This window comes from Pieris rapae, chromosome 6 (genome assembly GCF_905147795.1).
Source record: "Pieris rapae chromosome 6, ilPieRapa1.1, whole genome shotgun sequence".
NCBI classification, from domain to species: Eukaryota; Metazoa; Arthropoda; class Insecta; order Lepidoptera; family Pieridae; genus Pieris; species Pieris rapae.
The window spans coordinates 1,813,939-1,828,393 of record NC_059514.1 but is presented as its reverse complement, the minus strand read 5'-3'; the positions used below and the strand labels follow the sequence as shown (position 1 = coordinate 1,828,393).

The following is a 14,455-nucleotide window of genomic DNA, read 5'->3' as shown; positions in this document are numbered from 1 at the left end:
TATCTTAAGATTGTAACATACACCAGTTTTAAATTACACCAGTTTTAAGAATAATTGAAAGCTATTTGATAGGTTTTAAATATGGACCTGTATATTTTAATATTAATTGTACGGTTTTATTTACTTTATTTGGTTTATATTGATTATCAATATGAGTGTAAGGAGCGAAGATATTTTATTCTATCTGTCGCCATAAATTGATTGTCTTCGTAGGGTTTGGTTATTGGGATGCAGATAGGAGATCGATCGACTGTCACGGTCTGATCTCAGAGTGTTTTCAATCTGAGATTGTGGATTCATTATTGGGTTCGTGCGTAAGTGAGTCGATCAAAACAAACATTTGTGCCGTTCAGCATATGCGTGGAATCGTACCTTTATAGCTTTAAATATTAGTAGTTTTTATAATTGAATATAAGTGTTTAATATTTGAGTTAAATCGCAAGAATAAATTATCGATAACATTTTTGCAATGATTTTAATGTTTAATATTCAACTGGTCATGAACCAAAGGTTTTACATATTTTCCTGAAGAGGAGTATGATTCGTTCAATATGATAAGGAATTGATGAAATGGGCTAATTTTCTCATAAATACTATAATAAAACAAAACTAGGTCTAAATATTACAATGATACTACGTAGTAATAAGGTCCGATATGGCCTCGGTTCCTAAGTGAGATTTAAAAGTATTTATGTAAGAGGATCAAAAGTGAATTATATGACAATATACGTAAGCTATAGTTTACTGTTTTAGCTATAATTTGTAAATATATAACTTGAATAATGAACATAAATGTTTAAATATAAATTTTGACTTCATCCTATCAGTTCATTTTATTGATTATGCTAGTGTTTACTGGCAAATCAAGTAGTCATTGATTTTTGTATATGACTATTGACTCGGGCCTAAGATGTACAAAGATATTTATAATTTAACTTCAATTATCCAAGTCTGACAACTAAGTCAAATTATTCGGATTAACTAAATGATAATTTATTATTTTCACTTATAAATACAATATGTATTGTTCTGCTTATACATATTTCCGTGTGTAAATTAATAAAATATAAACTTTAACAAAGATAATTCCTCGTAAAAAGACGTTTATTTTTGCCCATTGTTTTAATTGTTTTAGATCATATAATTTATTTTTTTCAGAAGACGACGTTTATTGTTATTTTCAGAGTGAAAAAGTATAGGCACATCTTGTATAAAATATATTATTTCTATGTAACGTGATATTAATATGCTGACTTTGACAATCCGTTGTTATATTAAAAAAAACAATATTAAAATTAAAATTTAAAATAATGCTTCTATTATGTGCCTTGCATTCATCGTGTGTCTTTGCGTACAATAAATTAATAATTAATAAAAATAATGCTAAGAAGTAAGATTATAATATAGGTAACTAGAAATATAATATGCAACAGAGTAAAATAAAATTATGACAGATCGTTTATCGTAATCTATGGGCAAATTTAAGTTTCGAACGCTTATATTTTTAAATTTCGCTTCAAATGAATACGTAATTAGCATTTCTAGTTTTAGGTTTTGTTTCATATCGTGCTCAAAACAGTATTTGTGATGAATAGTAGGTAATATTTTTATATTATAACAAACTGTTTGTGATTAGTGTAATATAGATTAATTTGTAGTTAAATATATTGTGACTTAAGAAGTTGTTTTATTTTCCCAGATAAAATAAAATTTAACAATAAATATACATTTAGTGACTATTTTGACAGATTTCCATAGAGCCAAATTACATTTCTATAATCTATTACGAGACGAGGTTAAGACGCCTAACATAACCTAACAGCTAACACTGTTCAATTTAAAATCAATTTGCTATATTCAGTATATGTAATTTAAAAGCGAATGAATTCTATATTTTAAATACTGTAAATTCTCACGGCATCCTCCTGTTTTAGCTTGGCTAAGTTCGATAATTAAACTATTGTATTTGGTAGAAAACATACTATGATAAAGTTCATGATGCCGTAAACCTGGTTATCAGTATGTACTGGTTTTGTCCGACTTCCGTCTCATCATAGTAAATATTAGATTTTTACCACCCTTGTTTTGGCATCCCCTTCTTAGGATTGTATAATTTTCAAATTTGTTGCGAATATTACACCAGCTTGGAGCAGATATTTGACAAATGTGGGCGTGGCGTCATATAGCCGTTACTTCCAACAATCCAGTTTCGGGTGTGAAAAATAAAAATGCTTTAATTTCAATATATTTATTTCTTCTAATAATAATAAATAATCCCTTAAATAAAAACGAAAATGTGCGAAATAATACAATATGATCCCCATCTACGAATTGGCAGTTTACTAAAAAATACACAAATACAAAATAAAGATAAAATAATCTCAAATAAAATGTATATTCAGTGTAAAAGTAATTAATATTTCAATTATGGTAACACCAAGGCATAATAAATATGCCTCATAAAGCTCTATCTACATTATAATCCCGCACAGATAAAATATAAGTACAATAATAAAAACAATATGGGTAATAAAAAGAAGCGATTTAAAGAAAATAACACGATATTCTTACTCCATCTTGCAACGCTGGCAACACTAAAATCGGATAGCGGGATATTACGTAATAACCGTAGCGGATAAAATCTAACTTTAATTTGTCTAAAACGTCTCTTTCTGGTCAAATATTTACACTAATCACTTATAGCGTAGTAAGGATTATCATTATTTTTATTTAATTTCGAAATTATATCAATTTCGGTGTTAAAGTTGTCAAAAGTCTAAAGAAATAGACGCCTTCAAACTGTTTTTCGTTTATATCGTATCCAAGTTTAACATACATACATTTATTTAGTAGATTTTTCTAGAAAGTGGTATTTACTCGGACGTCAACATTAATTACTTACAAAAATGGGATACAAATCCTAATGTCAATTGCCAAATGTTGATCAAAGGCACACAGACAGAAAAACCTGCTATGACAAATTAACTATTAAAATCGATTTATTAACAAAGCCGCATCTTTGTTTTTGACAAATAAATTCACTAATAAATATTTTTGAAATATTTCGAAACACGGAGACACGGTTTCAAGGTAATTATTGCATTTTTGAACTGTGTATTTGCTACTTTCCTAATTCCTGGGAACGACTTCCACATGCTGCAGGGGCGCGGCTGGGTGAATACCACGAATGACATTCTCCAAATTGTTGTAGTAAATGTCTCCCGCCAATTCCTCGGGGCCGACTTCAGCTTCAACCTTGGCTTGTTTGGTTGCTTCATCTACTTCTTTACGAACTTTAGTATCGATTTCCTACAAAATCAACGTATAAATAAATTCATGAAACCACTCAATAGCTAAGAACCTACCAGTGTACCATTTAGTGGCTGAATTGGAGTTCTTTGGAAAAATCAATCTACTAAATTACTCGGCCGGATAGATATTAAAAAAACATAATTATATAAAAATTATAACACAATAGTCGAGCGTAAAGATAGCGTATATATGTAACAAGTATTCCTAACCTTACGAGTCGAGTAAAACTATAAGTTGGTATCCAATAAAAAGAAAAAGTTAAAACAGGCGGAGATAAAACACAACTGGTGGGACGCAAGGTTTGGTCAAGAGAGGGGCGACTAAGAATAAAAGGGCGTTTGTCAAATGGGCTAAGTTTGTTTTCAGTTGATTGTGTCTAATAAAAAAGAACTTGTTCTCGACATAAAGGCAATTTTTTTGAAGTGAAACTTTTTTATCGGCGTTGTAAAAATTACCGTCACATTTTTCGGTTTCACGCCATCTTTTTCTTGTCCCTACCACGGTTAATTCGAAGAGATTCGAAGCCATTAGAAACAAAAATATATAATAACGATAACAATAATAGTAATAATTCTATTAGAATTAATGAAATTCTGTAATAATCTTAGCAGTAATAAGTAGAATGAAATAATTATATTATTTGTATTTGTATGTCTATCATATTGAAAGCGTTTTGTTAAACTTTATTTAACCAATTTCTTTAAAGTTGCAATAGTATATCATTTTACGAGGTAAGGTAAAATAAGGTCATAGCGAAGTTTCACTTCTTACGTGTGTACGCGTACACATTTGGACTGTGTACGTACTGACTCCTGTATGTCAAAATCTAATCCATTTTTGACGTATAAAAGTCAGACTTAGCGCTCAGTCTCGCTTCTGAATTTAATCATCGGACTCGAAACTGCGCTAAGTAACTCTCACAAGTCAAAAAACGTATTCGACATATGAAATTCGTTCACTCACTTTCAATCCTGAATCGTTCGAAACCATTCTCACATCTTACCTTAAGCTGATCCGGTGTAACAAGTTCGCTGGCGATAATCTTCTCCTTGAAGGAAGTAATCGGGTCGCGGGTCTGTCGTACCTCCTGCACTTCATCGCGAGTGCGGTATGATGTACCCGGGTCAGACATGGAGTGGCCGGAATAACGGTATGTCTCCATTTCCATTACTAGGGGTCCTGTAAAATCAAATTAAATTCGTTAGCAGTTAGCCAAACTCATTCCATTCAAGAGCTGTCATATTTTTGACATACTTGTCACATTTGACGTTTTGTGTCACATAACTATAAAAAGCATATTTTTATTTATATACAAGATTATTTTGCTTTGATGAAGTTATATTCATCAATTCAGATATCATATTTCATACTATCAATAATACTTCGAAATCAATCTACGAAACCCATTCTGTGTGCCAAAATTTTCTTTATTATACAACAATCTCGTCTAGCCGTTCCAACCATGATTTCATGGGCTTTTAAGTTGCCTACTTCTACCTCTTGGTTGCCATAGCTATTATTAATTTATTAACGCAATTAGGTATGCGGAAATTTCATACACATGTGAAACAATTATTACTCCATCGAAGTCTAGATCTCCAGGTCTTCTTCCTCCTGAGAGTTTACCAGTAAGCCACGGATGCTAGCAAGAGACTCACCCTTTCCACTAGTACAGTAATCGATAGCGTAGCGTGTTGCTTCCCGAGTAGCGATGACATCCATGCCGTCCACCCAAATACCAGGGACATAGTCACCACGAGAGAAGTATTCGGTACTGGCCGATGATCGATCGACACTTGTGCCCATACCTGGAAGGAAATTGTGTAAAAAAGATATTAAAAAATCATATTTTTTTAAACAGGGACCTCTACAGCCTAATCTATCAGGCACCCAATATGGTAGATATGTGACCGACTCCCCTGCTGCTAAACAGTCTTAAGTCTCAAAATATCCCCATTCCTAAAAATGGTCATTTTTAGGAATGTTAGTACTTAAGTTTCGTCTATACTGACAGTTTACTACTAAGTATTGAGATCCCGCACAATATCTACAGTAATTTATTCTAACGAAGCTGTTTAGTTTCGTTGACGAAGCGAGTTCCATATGTATTTCGAGCGGCCCGTCCCGACTTCGCACGGCTGGATATTATTTTTTTAAATTTTTGTACTTGATATGTTCTTTAATATTGTCGAACATTTTTTGTTCTATCATCAATATTTCTCGCAGTGCATGCGATGAAATATATTTTATAGGATTTTTTTTACACTTTGGTGAACATTATTGTAGTTTTAGTAAGGTACCTTATTTTTAAATTAACAAAGATACTTATTTCAATAGCTAATAAAGTACAGTGTACCATAGATAACACTTTTAATATAGACCATAATGCTTTATTGCATTTATCTATGTAGGAGATACACAGGTTGGGGCAAATAAAATTTGAAATACGAATTCTTAAATTGTTGCGGATGGATTGTAATTGGTAATTTCGCCGCTTGTAAGTCACCTCATAGAGTAGATATTTAATAGAGTATATCAGTCTTTCTATAAATATCTCTACAAACATACAATATCATGTGAATACTGTTTTAATAAGACTAAGTACTGTAAGTACATCAAACCCAAGACATTTTTGTTATATGCATACATACATACCAGGGCCTTAGTTCATATATCTCTGAATCATATGGTCACTTAGTCACTTGAAATAAATTAAATTAATCACAATAGGCTGATCACCTATTTGCCAATATAAAAATATCAACAAAGCGGGTATCTTATTCAATCAATTAAAACATTTCTTACCATAACCATTGTTCTCGCACACAAACACACAGGGTAGGTCCCAAAGCTTAGCCATGTTGTATGCCTCAAACAATTGCCCCTGGTTAGCAGCTCCATCTCCATACAATGCAAATGCTACACCACCATCACCGCGATATTTATGGGCAAATGCTAAACCCGCACCTAAAGGAACCTATTGAAAAAAAAAAAACAATTCTAATTTTATTGTTTGCTAGAACAGCAGTAATTATTCCTATGTAAATCTGAATGTAAATATTCTCGCCGATTTAAAAGAAATTTTCATAAAGATTTACTTAATGTTTAAAGAACTTTATTTCTCATTACAAAAAAAAATATTTTATTTACATGAGAAACTTAATATTATTATGTATATATTCAAGCGAGATACACATCGCCATTAGCCATCTCAATTTTAGTCAACCGTGTTCACTCTAACATGCATCTTTACTGCCTTTATTATTTAATGATTAGGACAACGCATTTAATAACTATGAACGTGGAATTAAGCTGGTCAGTCCACAAAGTTATTAAGGAGCCTTGTAAATGTTTACCCTCACCTGAGCACCAACAATTCCATTCCCACCATAAAAGTTCCTTCCATACAAGTGCATAGAGCCACCCTTGCCTCTGGAACAACCAGTTCTCCTTCCTGTCAATTCTGAGAGTACACCAAGGACGCTGACTCCCATCAAATGAGTCCAGCCATGGCAACGGTAAGCAGTGATGACTGAGTCAACATCTCGTAGTGCTGCACGCATACCCACAGCTACCGCTTCTTGGCCTGTAATGCAATTGCTTTTGTTATGAGCATAACACAGGCACAAGCATATAAATGTTAAGGTAAGAATTATCTTGAATAAAAAATATCAGTTTGCCCTTTCAGCCTTGATTGATTGAGTGACAAATAATCGTCATGCATTCAAGTAATATTTTTATGTGATAGATCTATTCTATATAAATCATGTATTTTTACTGATTTCTGTAATAAATTATTTTATATTATATTAAAAATCAGTAGACTTTAAAAATATATAACCTATAAACTCTTCATACTTATAACTTTAATAATATTATGAGCATGTTTCTATTCATTTAAGCCAAATTTTTTTAATGTTAATATAATTTTTAAAGAAATAGTTACACAGACATAGCATACTATTTTTATTTTATTTATTATAGATTCTGCTGAGACAGAGAAATGTACAAAAAAAATTGTAAAAAATTTTGATACACATTTATCAAATAATTTTAAAAAAACAATTATTTATCTATACTAATATTATAAAGAGGAAAGGTTTGATTTTTTGTTTGTTTGTTTGTATGAATTGAATAGGCTCCGAAACTACTTGGCAGATTTGAAAAATTCTTTCACTGTTGGAAAGCTACATCATTCCTGAGTGACATAGGCTATATTTCATTTTCAAAAAAATAGGCATTCTTACTAAAATTACGATAACATTAACATTTGTTTATTATTTGATACAATTCTAACAGATGGCGCTGAGTTAAAGGTAGTAGTTTGGCAAGACGACGTTTGCCAGGTCAGCTAGTGAAATATATATTTTGAATTAAGTTTCAAAATAAATAACTCAATCTAATTTAACACCAAATCAACCTCAAACACCATGAGTTTTTTTGCAGAAACTCTAACTTGAACTTGTAAATATTCAATAAGTAAAAAGTACCTGAATATAAATGGCAGAATCCACGAATGATTTTCTCCTTATACAAGTTACCAGAGGCAGTTTCAATTCTGCGTAGGACAGCAAGCTTTTCATATAATTCCAATGCATCTTCTGATGTTAGAGTAGCTGATGTAGCCGGGCCTTTATCCAATTTGTGGAGTTTGTAAGGCTAAAAAAATAATTACTTGAATGACATTCAAACCTACATTATAATTTAATGTATAAATTCCCAGTGGTGATATTCTTAGTCAGATAGTTACCAAATAGTAACAATAATAGTAATCTTTATTTGTTAAACCTAGTACAAATTCAAGGAGAATTTAATCACTATCTTTGTTTGTAGGAAAACAACTTGTCATTTTGAAGGTTAGGTTACATAATTTACAAAGCCTGCAAAAATCCTATTAGCTGTTTTAGTGTCAACAAAAAATTATGAAGGAAACATGTATAACAAAATATCGATAATCTATATAGATTTACGAAGACTTACCTTGATTTCAAACGTTGATTCAGATTTAGTGCTATAATTTGTTTTTGAAGCAACTACAGCTGGGGCGGCTGCTTTCTATAATAAAGGAAACATAAACATAAGATAAATGTTGGCTGTAGATGAAACCATATGGAATTAATGAAGTTTTATAGAATAATCTAACACACCGACACTGTTGCTCCGCTTAAAAGCTTTGCGGCTGATGGTATTAATTTACTCATCGCTTTTAGAACAGTCTCTATAAAGCCCAGATTTATTGAGTGATCCGCGTCCCGGATCACTTTCGGAAAGAAATTTCGGAAATTAAATTGATCTAATAAACTTTACAATTAAAGCCCCATGGATTAGTATTTGATGGAAATAGTAAAATAACACGAACGTGACTTTGACATTAGTATGCGTGTTGACATCAAAGTGTTAGTGATGTCAATTAGAGGTCACTTTGATACGTTCAAAAACTTTCACATTCAATATTTTGGTACTGTATTTAATACTTTAAATTCCTATTAAACCTTCTACTAATACATATAATAATAATCTTTGAAACCTTTCAGCAAATGCTTATTTTTTCGGAAACGTTAGAAGTTTTTTTATGGAAATACAACAACTACAAGCATTTTACCGATATTTATAATGCATAATATATATTATATGACACAGTTGTTGAAATTGATGATGACATTTTGTTTTTTTTTAACATTTGATTTTGAACTCATTGTTTAGATTTGACAAGTTCTTAATTTTTGTATTATTCCGACAAATAATAGTTTGCAACAATTTATGATGTCCTATCACTTGGAGAGTCCTAATTCAGTAAGAGTTTGATAAAACTATAAATTAAAATAAGAAAGCATTTTTTGCCCTGCGTAAAATTTTAAATTTAAATTTGCTAAAATTGATTTGAAAGAGAAATCCCATCATAAGGCAGCAATGTTATTCAACCTGATTGGTCGGCAACCGCAAATGGCAATCGTTCATTATTTGTCAGACGTCAAATTAGGTAACAAGCATAGCTTCGGGGAACATTGCTATTTACGAAAAATTTTCAGTAATTTTCGTTATTTGATACAAAAGTAAAAACTGAATTTACTATTTGGGTAAAATATTTATTAATACTTTGCCTAATTTTTACCGTATTATATGTTGTATGTATGTTTACGGCGTAGGTCGTGTCTGGAACTGTTAAATTACATGTCAACATAATCAGTAATTGTAAAACAGTATTGCAGTAAATTGTCAATTGTCAAATGACAAATCTGAAATCATTGTTTTCTCAAACAACGCCGCTTGGCGCTTTGCATTAGGGAATGCCATAAACCAAACAGTTAATTATATTGTTTTAACCTTTTTAAAAATGAGTGGTCCCAATGGGATGTTATATGGTGGTGATGAAATAGGTGCTCTGGTCTTTGATCCTGGGCATCACTCATTACGGGTTGGTTACGCGCAAGAAGATACTCCTAAAGCTGATATTCCTGCTGTTATCGGCGTTGGGCCGGCACCTCTTATTCCAGACGCAGAGCAGAAAGTACCTGATGGCAATGTTACTCAGAGTGGTAAATACATAATTTTTCTTGATTATTTCGACTACGAAGCATCCTACCCTAGCAGCCTTTCTCTCCTCTCTCCAAGTCATCGTCTATTGTGCCCGAGACAAATCGTCGATTTTAATATATGAGTATTAAAATCGTTCTTCAGTTTAGTTAATCATTTCACGACTGTTATTTTAAGCATATTCTTTGGCTTACTATATACAATCTAATCAGTTAATGGTCACACATTGAACCACTATTCACAGAATTAAACAAATGACTCAAAGTTTCGGAAGGGTCAGAAAGCTCAAAAGTAATCACTCAATCATTCTATGAACATAGATCTTCTTCTATTGCTATTGATTGACACACTTGCCTACAAGATTGTAATAAATGTAAAACATGGTAATAAACCTATCTACACTTATGAGCTACCTATTCTAGTACGGAAAGCTACAGAGTTAAGATTTACATCGACAATTGCAAACTGTAATTATAAATGAAATATTATATGTAAGTTGTATAGCTATACATATTTATTCTTTCTGTAACCAAATTTATATTTTATCTTGTAACTTTTAAAAAAGATAGAAAATAGAAAACAAAAGTACTTTACAAAAATACACATAATTTAAGGCATAACTTAATGTTTCAGGTACAAAAACTGGCAATGAACTCAGGCATTACATAGACGTCACAGAATTACATGTACCCAGGCCAAGTATGGAAGTCCAGACTTATATGAAAGATGGACAGATTGAAAATTGGGATCTGTTTGAAAAGATGCTAGATTATTGTTACACAAAGGTAAGTTTACCAACAAAATTTCCAATTTCAAAAAACTATAAATTTTTTACTGTATCTGTAGTATGTAGGTAGGCATATCCTCTCCAGAGAGGCTACTTGTGATTTTGATGAAATTTGCCCCATAAACACAAAATACATGACATATTATATGAGTTTTATTGTATCTTACTGTTCTTGGATTAAACTGGAAAATTCTAGCCATAGGTACTTGGAAATATTATAAAATAAATCAGTGGCACTACAACTTCTTTAGGTCTTGGCCTCAGATTTCTGAATCTGTTTCATGATCAATTTTTAAATCTAATAGGCAAGTAGGTGATCAGCCTCCAGTGACTGACACACATAGATTTTTTGGGTCTAAGACATGTCGGTTTTCCTCACGATGTTTTCCTTCACCGTTTGAGAAAATGTTAAATGCACACATAGAAAAAAAGTCCATTGTTGCACAGCTGGGGATCGAACCTATGACCTCAGGTTTGAAATTTGCACGCTGGGGCCACTAGGCCAACACTGCTCTTATATAATGGAAATATTATACATATTCTATTTCACAGACTATAATTTTTTGTGATCTATTTTAGGTCATTCGATCACCATCAGAACACCATCCCGCCCTTTTCACTGAGGCTGTATGGACATCAAGACCTACTCGAGAGAAATTGGCTGAACTTCTATTTGAAAAGTATCAAGCACCAGCATTTTTCCTTGTGAAAAATGCAGTACTGGCAGCATTTGCTAATGGAAAGTCTACAGCTCTGGTGGTAGATGCTGGTGCAAGTCAGACATCGGCTGTTCCAGTTGTAGATGGGTGAGTAGGGATTTTTAATTTTCTTTAATAATAAGCAATTTTGGTACAAAACTTGGTTCAATACATAACAAAAATAAAAAAATAAATAACATTTGTTCTGCAATGTGGGATGTTAAAATATCTTTGATTGTATAAACAATTCCCAACCCGAGCAACTAATGTATGTATTTGAAATAATTCATTAGGTTATTTTTAAATTCACAGATACGCATTGGTGAACGCGGCCGTACGATCACCTGTTGGCGGAGACCATTTGGTGGCTCAAGCGAAGAATATGCTGAATAATATGCATATACAAATGTTGCCAGTTTATAGCATACAGGTTAATAAAAGTGTATTTATTATCGTCGTATACGTCTGATGATGAAACTCAACTGCAGATATTAGTCCGAACAACTTCTTACATGTAAATGTACTAGTATTACAATATTAGTATAGATTTATTAAAGATGAGATTCATTTTCTCAACTCTAAGGTCGTGAGTTCGAACCCCAAACTTGGTTGTTATAGTTTAGTGGAAAAACTTATTAAATATTTTTTCCTTGAATTTCAGTCTAAAGAAGTGATAAGGGAAAGAGAAAGAGCCAGATATACATTGAAAACTCTTCCTGCTGGCCTCACTGCATCGTGGCAACAGTATATGTTGAAACGTCAGTATGAAGACTTCTGCCATTGCGTTGCACAGGTAAAGATATACAGTGTACACTCTATATAACGACATTGTAGGGACTGCGTTTTTATGGCGTTATAGAGAGGTGTCGTTAAATGTACATTCGTGTCGTTAATGTGAGCCACTGAGGTCTGAGAAAGTTAATAGCGTATAGATAATCCATGACGCCTACATACCTATTAGTCATGGTCAAAAACAGTAAACATGCAAGCAATCCTAATTTGACAACTTTATTATATTTCTTTATTTATAAGATACAATATACAGGAATGTTTCGATAAAGTAGAGTGCACTGGCCCCCACAAACAAAAGAATGAATTTCTTAGAATGTTCAAATCAAATAAAAAATTATTTATTCATATAGGTTACATATTGTACACTTATGAACGTCAAAAAAGAAAAGAAATATACATTAAATGATTCTAATTTTACATTTACTGCCAGTTCTCAAATCAAGGGCGTAGAACGCAAGAGCAGAACTGGCAATAAACTCTCCGCCACTCTTAAATCGCCAAGTTTTTTTAACACAATGTCTGTAAGGAGCTGCAACCATCACACCATGTTCCATATGACATCTTGAGTAATAAAGAATAATAAAATAAATTAAAAACTAATAAAATAAATTGAAATAGGAGCACGCACTTACATAACGTGCAATGACAGTTCGGTATGGGTGGTGCCGACAGTGGAGTTTATTGCGGGTTAGGATAGTAAAACGACAAAAAAATGTACAGCTGCGCAGTTTTTATTACCCAATTGTTGTCGCTATTGAGAGTGTTTCTATGCAGAGTATATCATTGTATGGTAGACAAGCTAAACCAACCAAAGTCAATTGATTTCGACGCATTAGAGGGTTTGTCGTTAAATCGAGTGATGTTACATAGAGTTTACACTGTATTTTATTTCATTTACTACTAGGTAATAAATTGTGCTAATTTCTGTTTGTGTAAGGTTCTATATTTATTTTATTAATAATTGTATGTTGCTCAACTGAAAAATCAGAGTATATGTAAGGTTAACAGAAACTATTTGTCATAGAAATCTCATAAATCTTCAGGTATCGGAGATAGCATATGATGAGCGGACAGCTGCTGTTGTGCCGGGGGTGCATCATGAGTTCCCCGGGGGCTATCATCAAGACTTTGGCCCAGAGAGGTTCAAGCTCACCGAATGTTTATTTGAGCAGTCGTTGGGAGCACCTCATTTAGGTGAGTTGGTCTTAGGGTTGTCAAGAGTTTGGATGGAACACTCGAGTCGACTAATTCTCATACTAGGAAGGAAACTTATCTCTTATTATCACAGCAATCTTTAATCTTTTTTCATAAATTATGGATCTTGTATAGAGTTGCCATAGAGAACTATCATTTAGTAATAATATTTTTTTAATTTCTTCTCATTTGTCCTTGCAGCGTGCGCGGCAGCCGCCTCCTGCGACGCAGACGCTCGACCCGCTCTGTGGGCGTCGGTGGTGGCGTGCGGTGGAGTTGCAGCCATGGGAGGCTGGACGGAGCGCCTCGCCAAAGAGCTGGCCGCCAGGGCTCCTTCCTCCCATCGGCTCAAGACTCACGCGGCACCTTCGCCCATCGAGCGCCGTTTTGCGGCCTGGATAGGTATGGGTTTTTTTTAAACCAACTGTAATATACGCTACTAGAGATGTTTTTTTTTAATTATTTTGATATGTTCTTTAATATTGTGGAAGATTTTTTGTTCTATCATCAATAGTTATCGCAGCGTATGCGATGAAAGATATTTTATAGGCTTTTTTTACACTTTGGGTAACATTATTGCAGTTACTGTAGGGAACTTTATTTTTTTCATGCAATTAAAATAGTCTATATTTATCAGTGATATTATAGCATTGAAATGGTGAAATAATTTTTAAAATCGGTCCAGTACTTTTTGAGCTAAGTCATTACAAACATACAAATCTTTCCTCTTTATAATATAGTTTTTATATTGTGTTTGTTACAGGTGGTTCGATTTTGGCTTCGATTGGATCGTTTCAGCAGATGTGGATCTCTTCCCAAGAGTACGACGAGGGCGGGAAAGGTCAACTGGAGAGGAAGTGTCCATGAAATGATAGCAGTTTAAATGAAGTTATAGAATAATCTTTTAAGAATTTTGTATTAATAAAATTATTTTATGTGTTTTATTCTCAAGCAAGATTTTATTTTGGAATCTTGCTGCCAGCAGACTAATCTGAGGGGAACAGTTCTGCCTGGGCTGTTTGGGGTGTGTATCTCGGTCGGGCTGGCCTTAAAAAATCGACTTGGTGTATTATTTTTAGAAAAAATATTATATTTGCTTGAAACACTAGTAAATAAGTAAATTTAATAACATATGACA

General features: G+C 32.9%; 2 protein-coding genes across 2 annotated transcripts; one reads left to right on the top strand and one right to left on the bottom strand.

Annotated features, from left to right (window-relative positions):
• Positions 1-2,232: 2,232 nt before the first annotated feature.
• Positions 2,233-8,680, bottom strand: LOC110997003 (probable pyruvate dehydrogenase E1 component subunit alpha, mitochondrial). Its single transcript, XM_022264934.2, has 8 exons — positions 8,460-8,680; positions 8,293-8,367; positions 7,803-7,971; positions 6,675-6,898; positions 6,118-6,289; positions 4,971-5,120; positions 4,316-4,491; positions 2,233-3,309 (listed from the first exon to the last, which is right to left on the bottom strand). The coding sequence occupies exons 1-8, from the start codon at positions 8,511-8,513 to the stop codon at positions 3,130-3,132; spliced, it is 1,200 nt and encodes a 399-aa protein (XP_022120626.1). The 5' UTR covers positions 8,514-8,680; the 3' UTR covers positions 2,233-3,129.
• Positions 8,681-9,541: 861 nt separating this feature from the next.
• Positions 9,542-14,455, top strand: LOC110997210 (actin-like protein 6A). The gene is made up of 8 exons (XM_022265259.2): positions 9,542-9,848; positions 10,480-10,631; positions 11,213-11,439; positions 11,644-11,761; positions 11,993-12,124; positions 13,167-13,317; positions 13,519-13,719; positions 14,081-14,455. The coding sequence occupies exons 1-8, from the start codon at positions 9,647-9,649 to the stop codon at positions 14,182-14,184; spliced, it is 1,287 nt and encodes a 428-aa protein (XP_022120951.1). The 5' UTR covers positions 9,542-9,646; the 3' UTR covers positions 14,185-14,455.

Coding starts and splice junctions, on each gene's coding strand:
- LOC110997003 (XM_022264934.2), bottom strand. CDS start 8,513: ATGAGTAAATTAATACCATCAGCCGCAAAGCTTTTAAGCGGAGCAACA. Junction 6,290..6,674: donor ATGGAATTGTTGGTGCTCAG/GTGAGGGTAAAC, acceptor TTTTTTCAATAG/GTTCCTTTAGGTGCGGGTTT. Junction 5,121..6,117: donor GTGCGAGAACAATGGTTATG/GTAAGAAATGTT, acceptor ATTTCCTTCCAG/GTATGGGCACAAGTGTCGAT.
- LOC110997210 (XM_022265259.2), top strand. CDS start 9,647: ATGAGTGGTCCCAATGGGATGTTATATGGTGGTGATGAAATAGGTGCT. Junction 10,632..11,212: donor TAGATTATTGTTACACAAAG/GTAAGTTTACCA, acceptor GATCTATTTTAG/GTCATTCGATCACCATCAGA. Junction 11,762..11,992: donor TGCCAGTTTATAGCATACAG/GTTAATAAAAGT, acceptor CTTGAATTTCAG/TCTAAAGAAGTGATAAGGGA.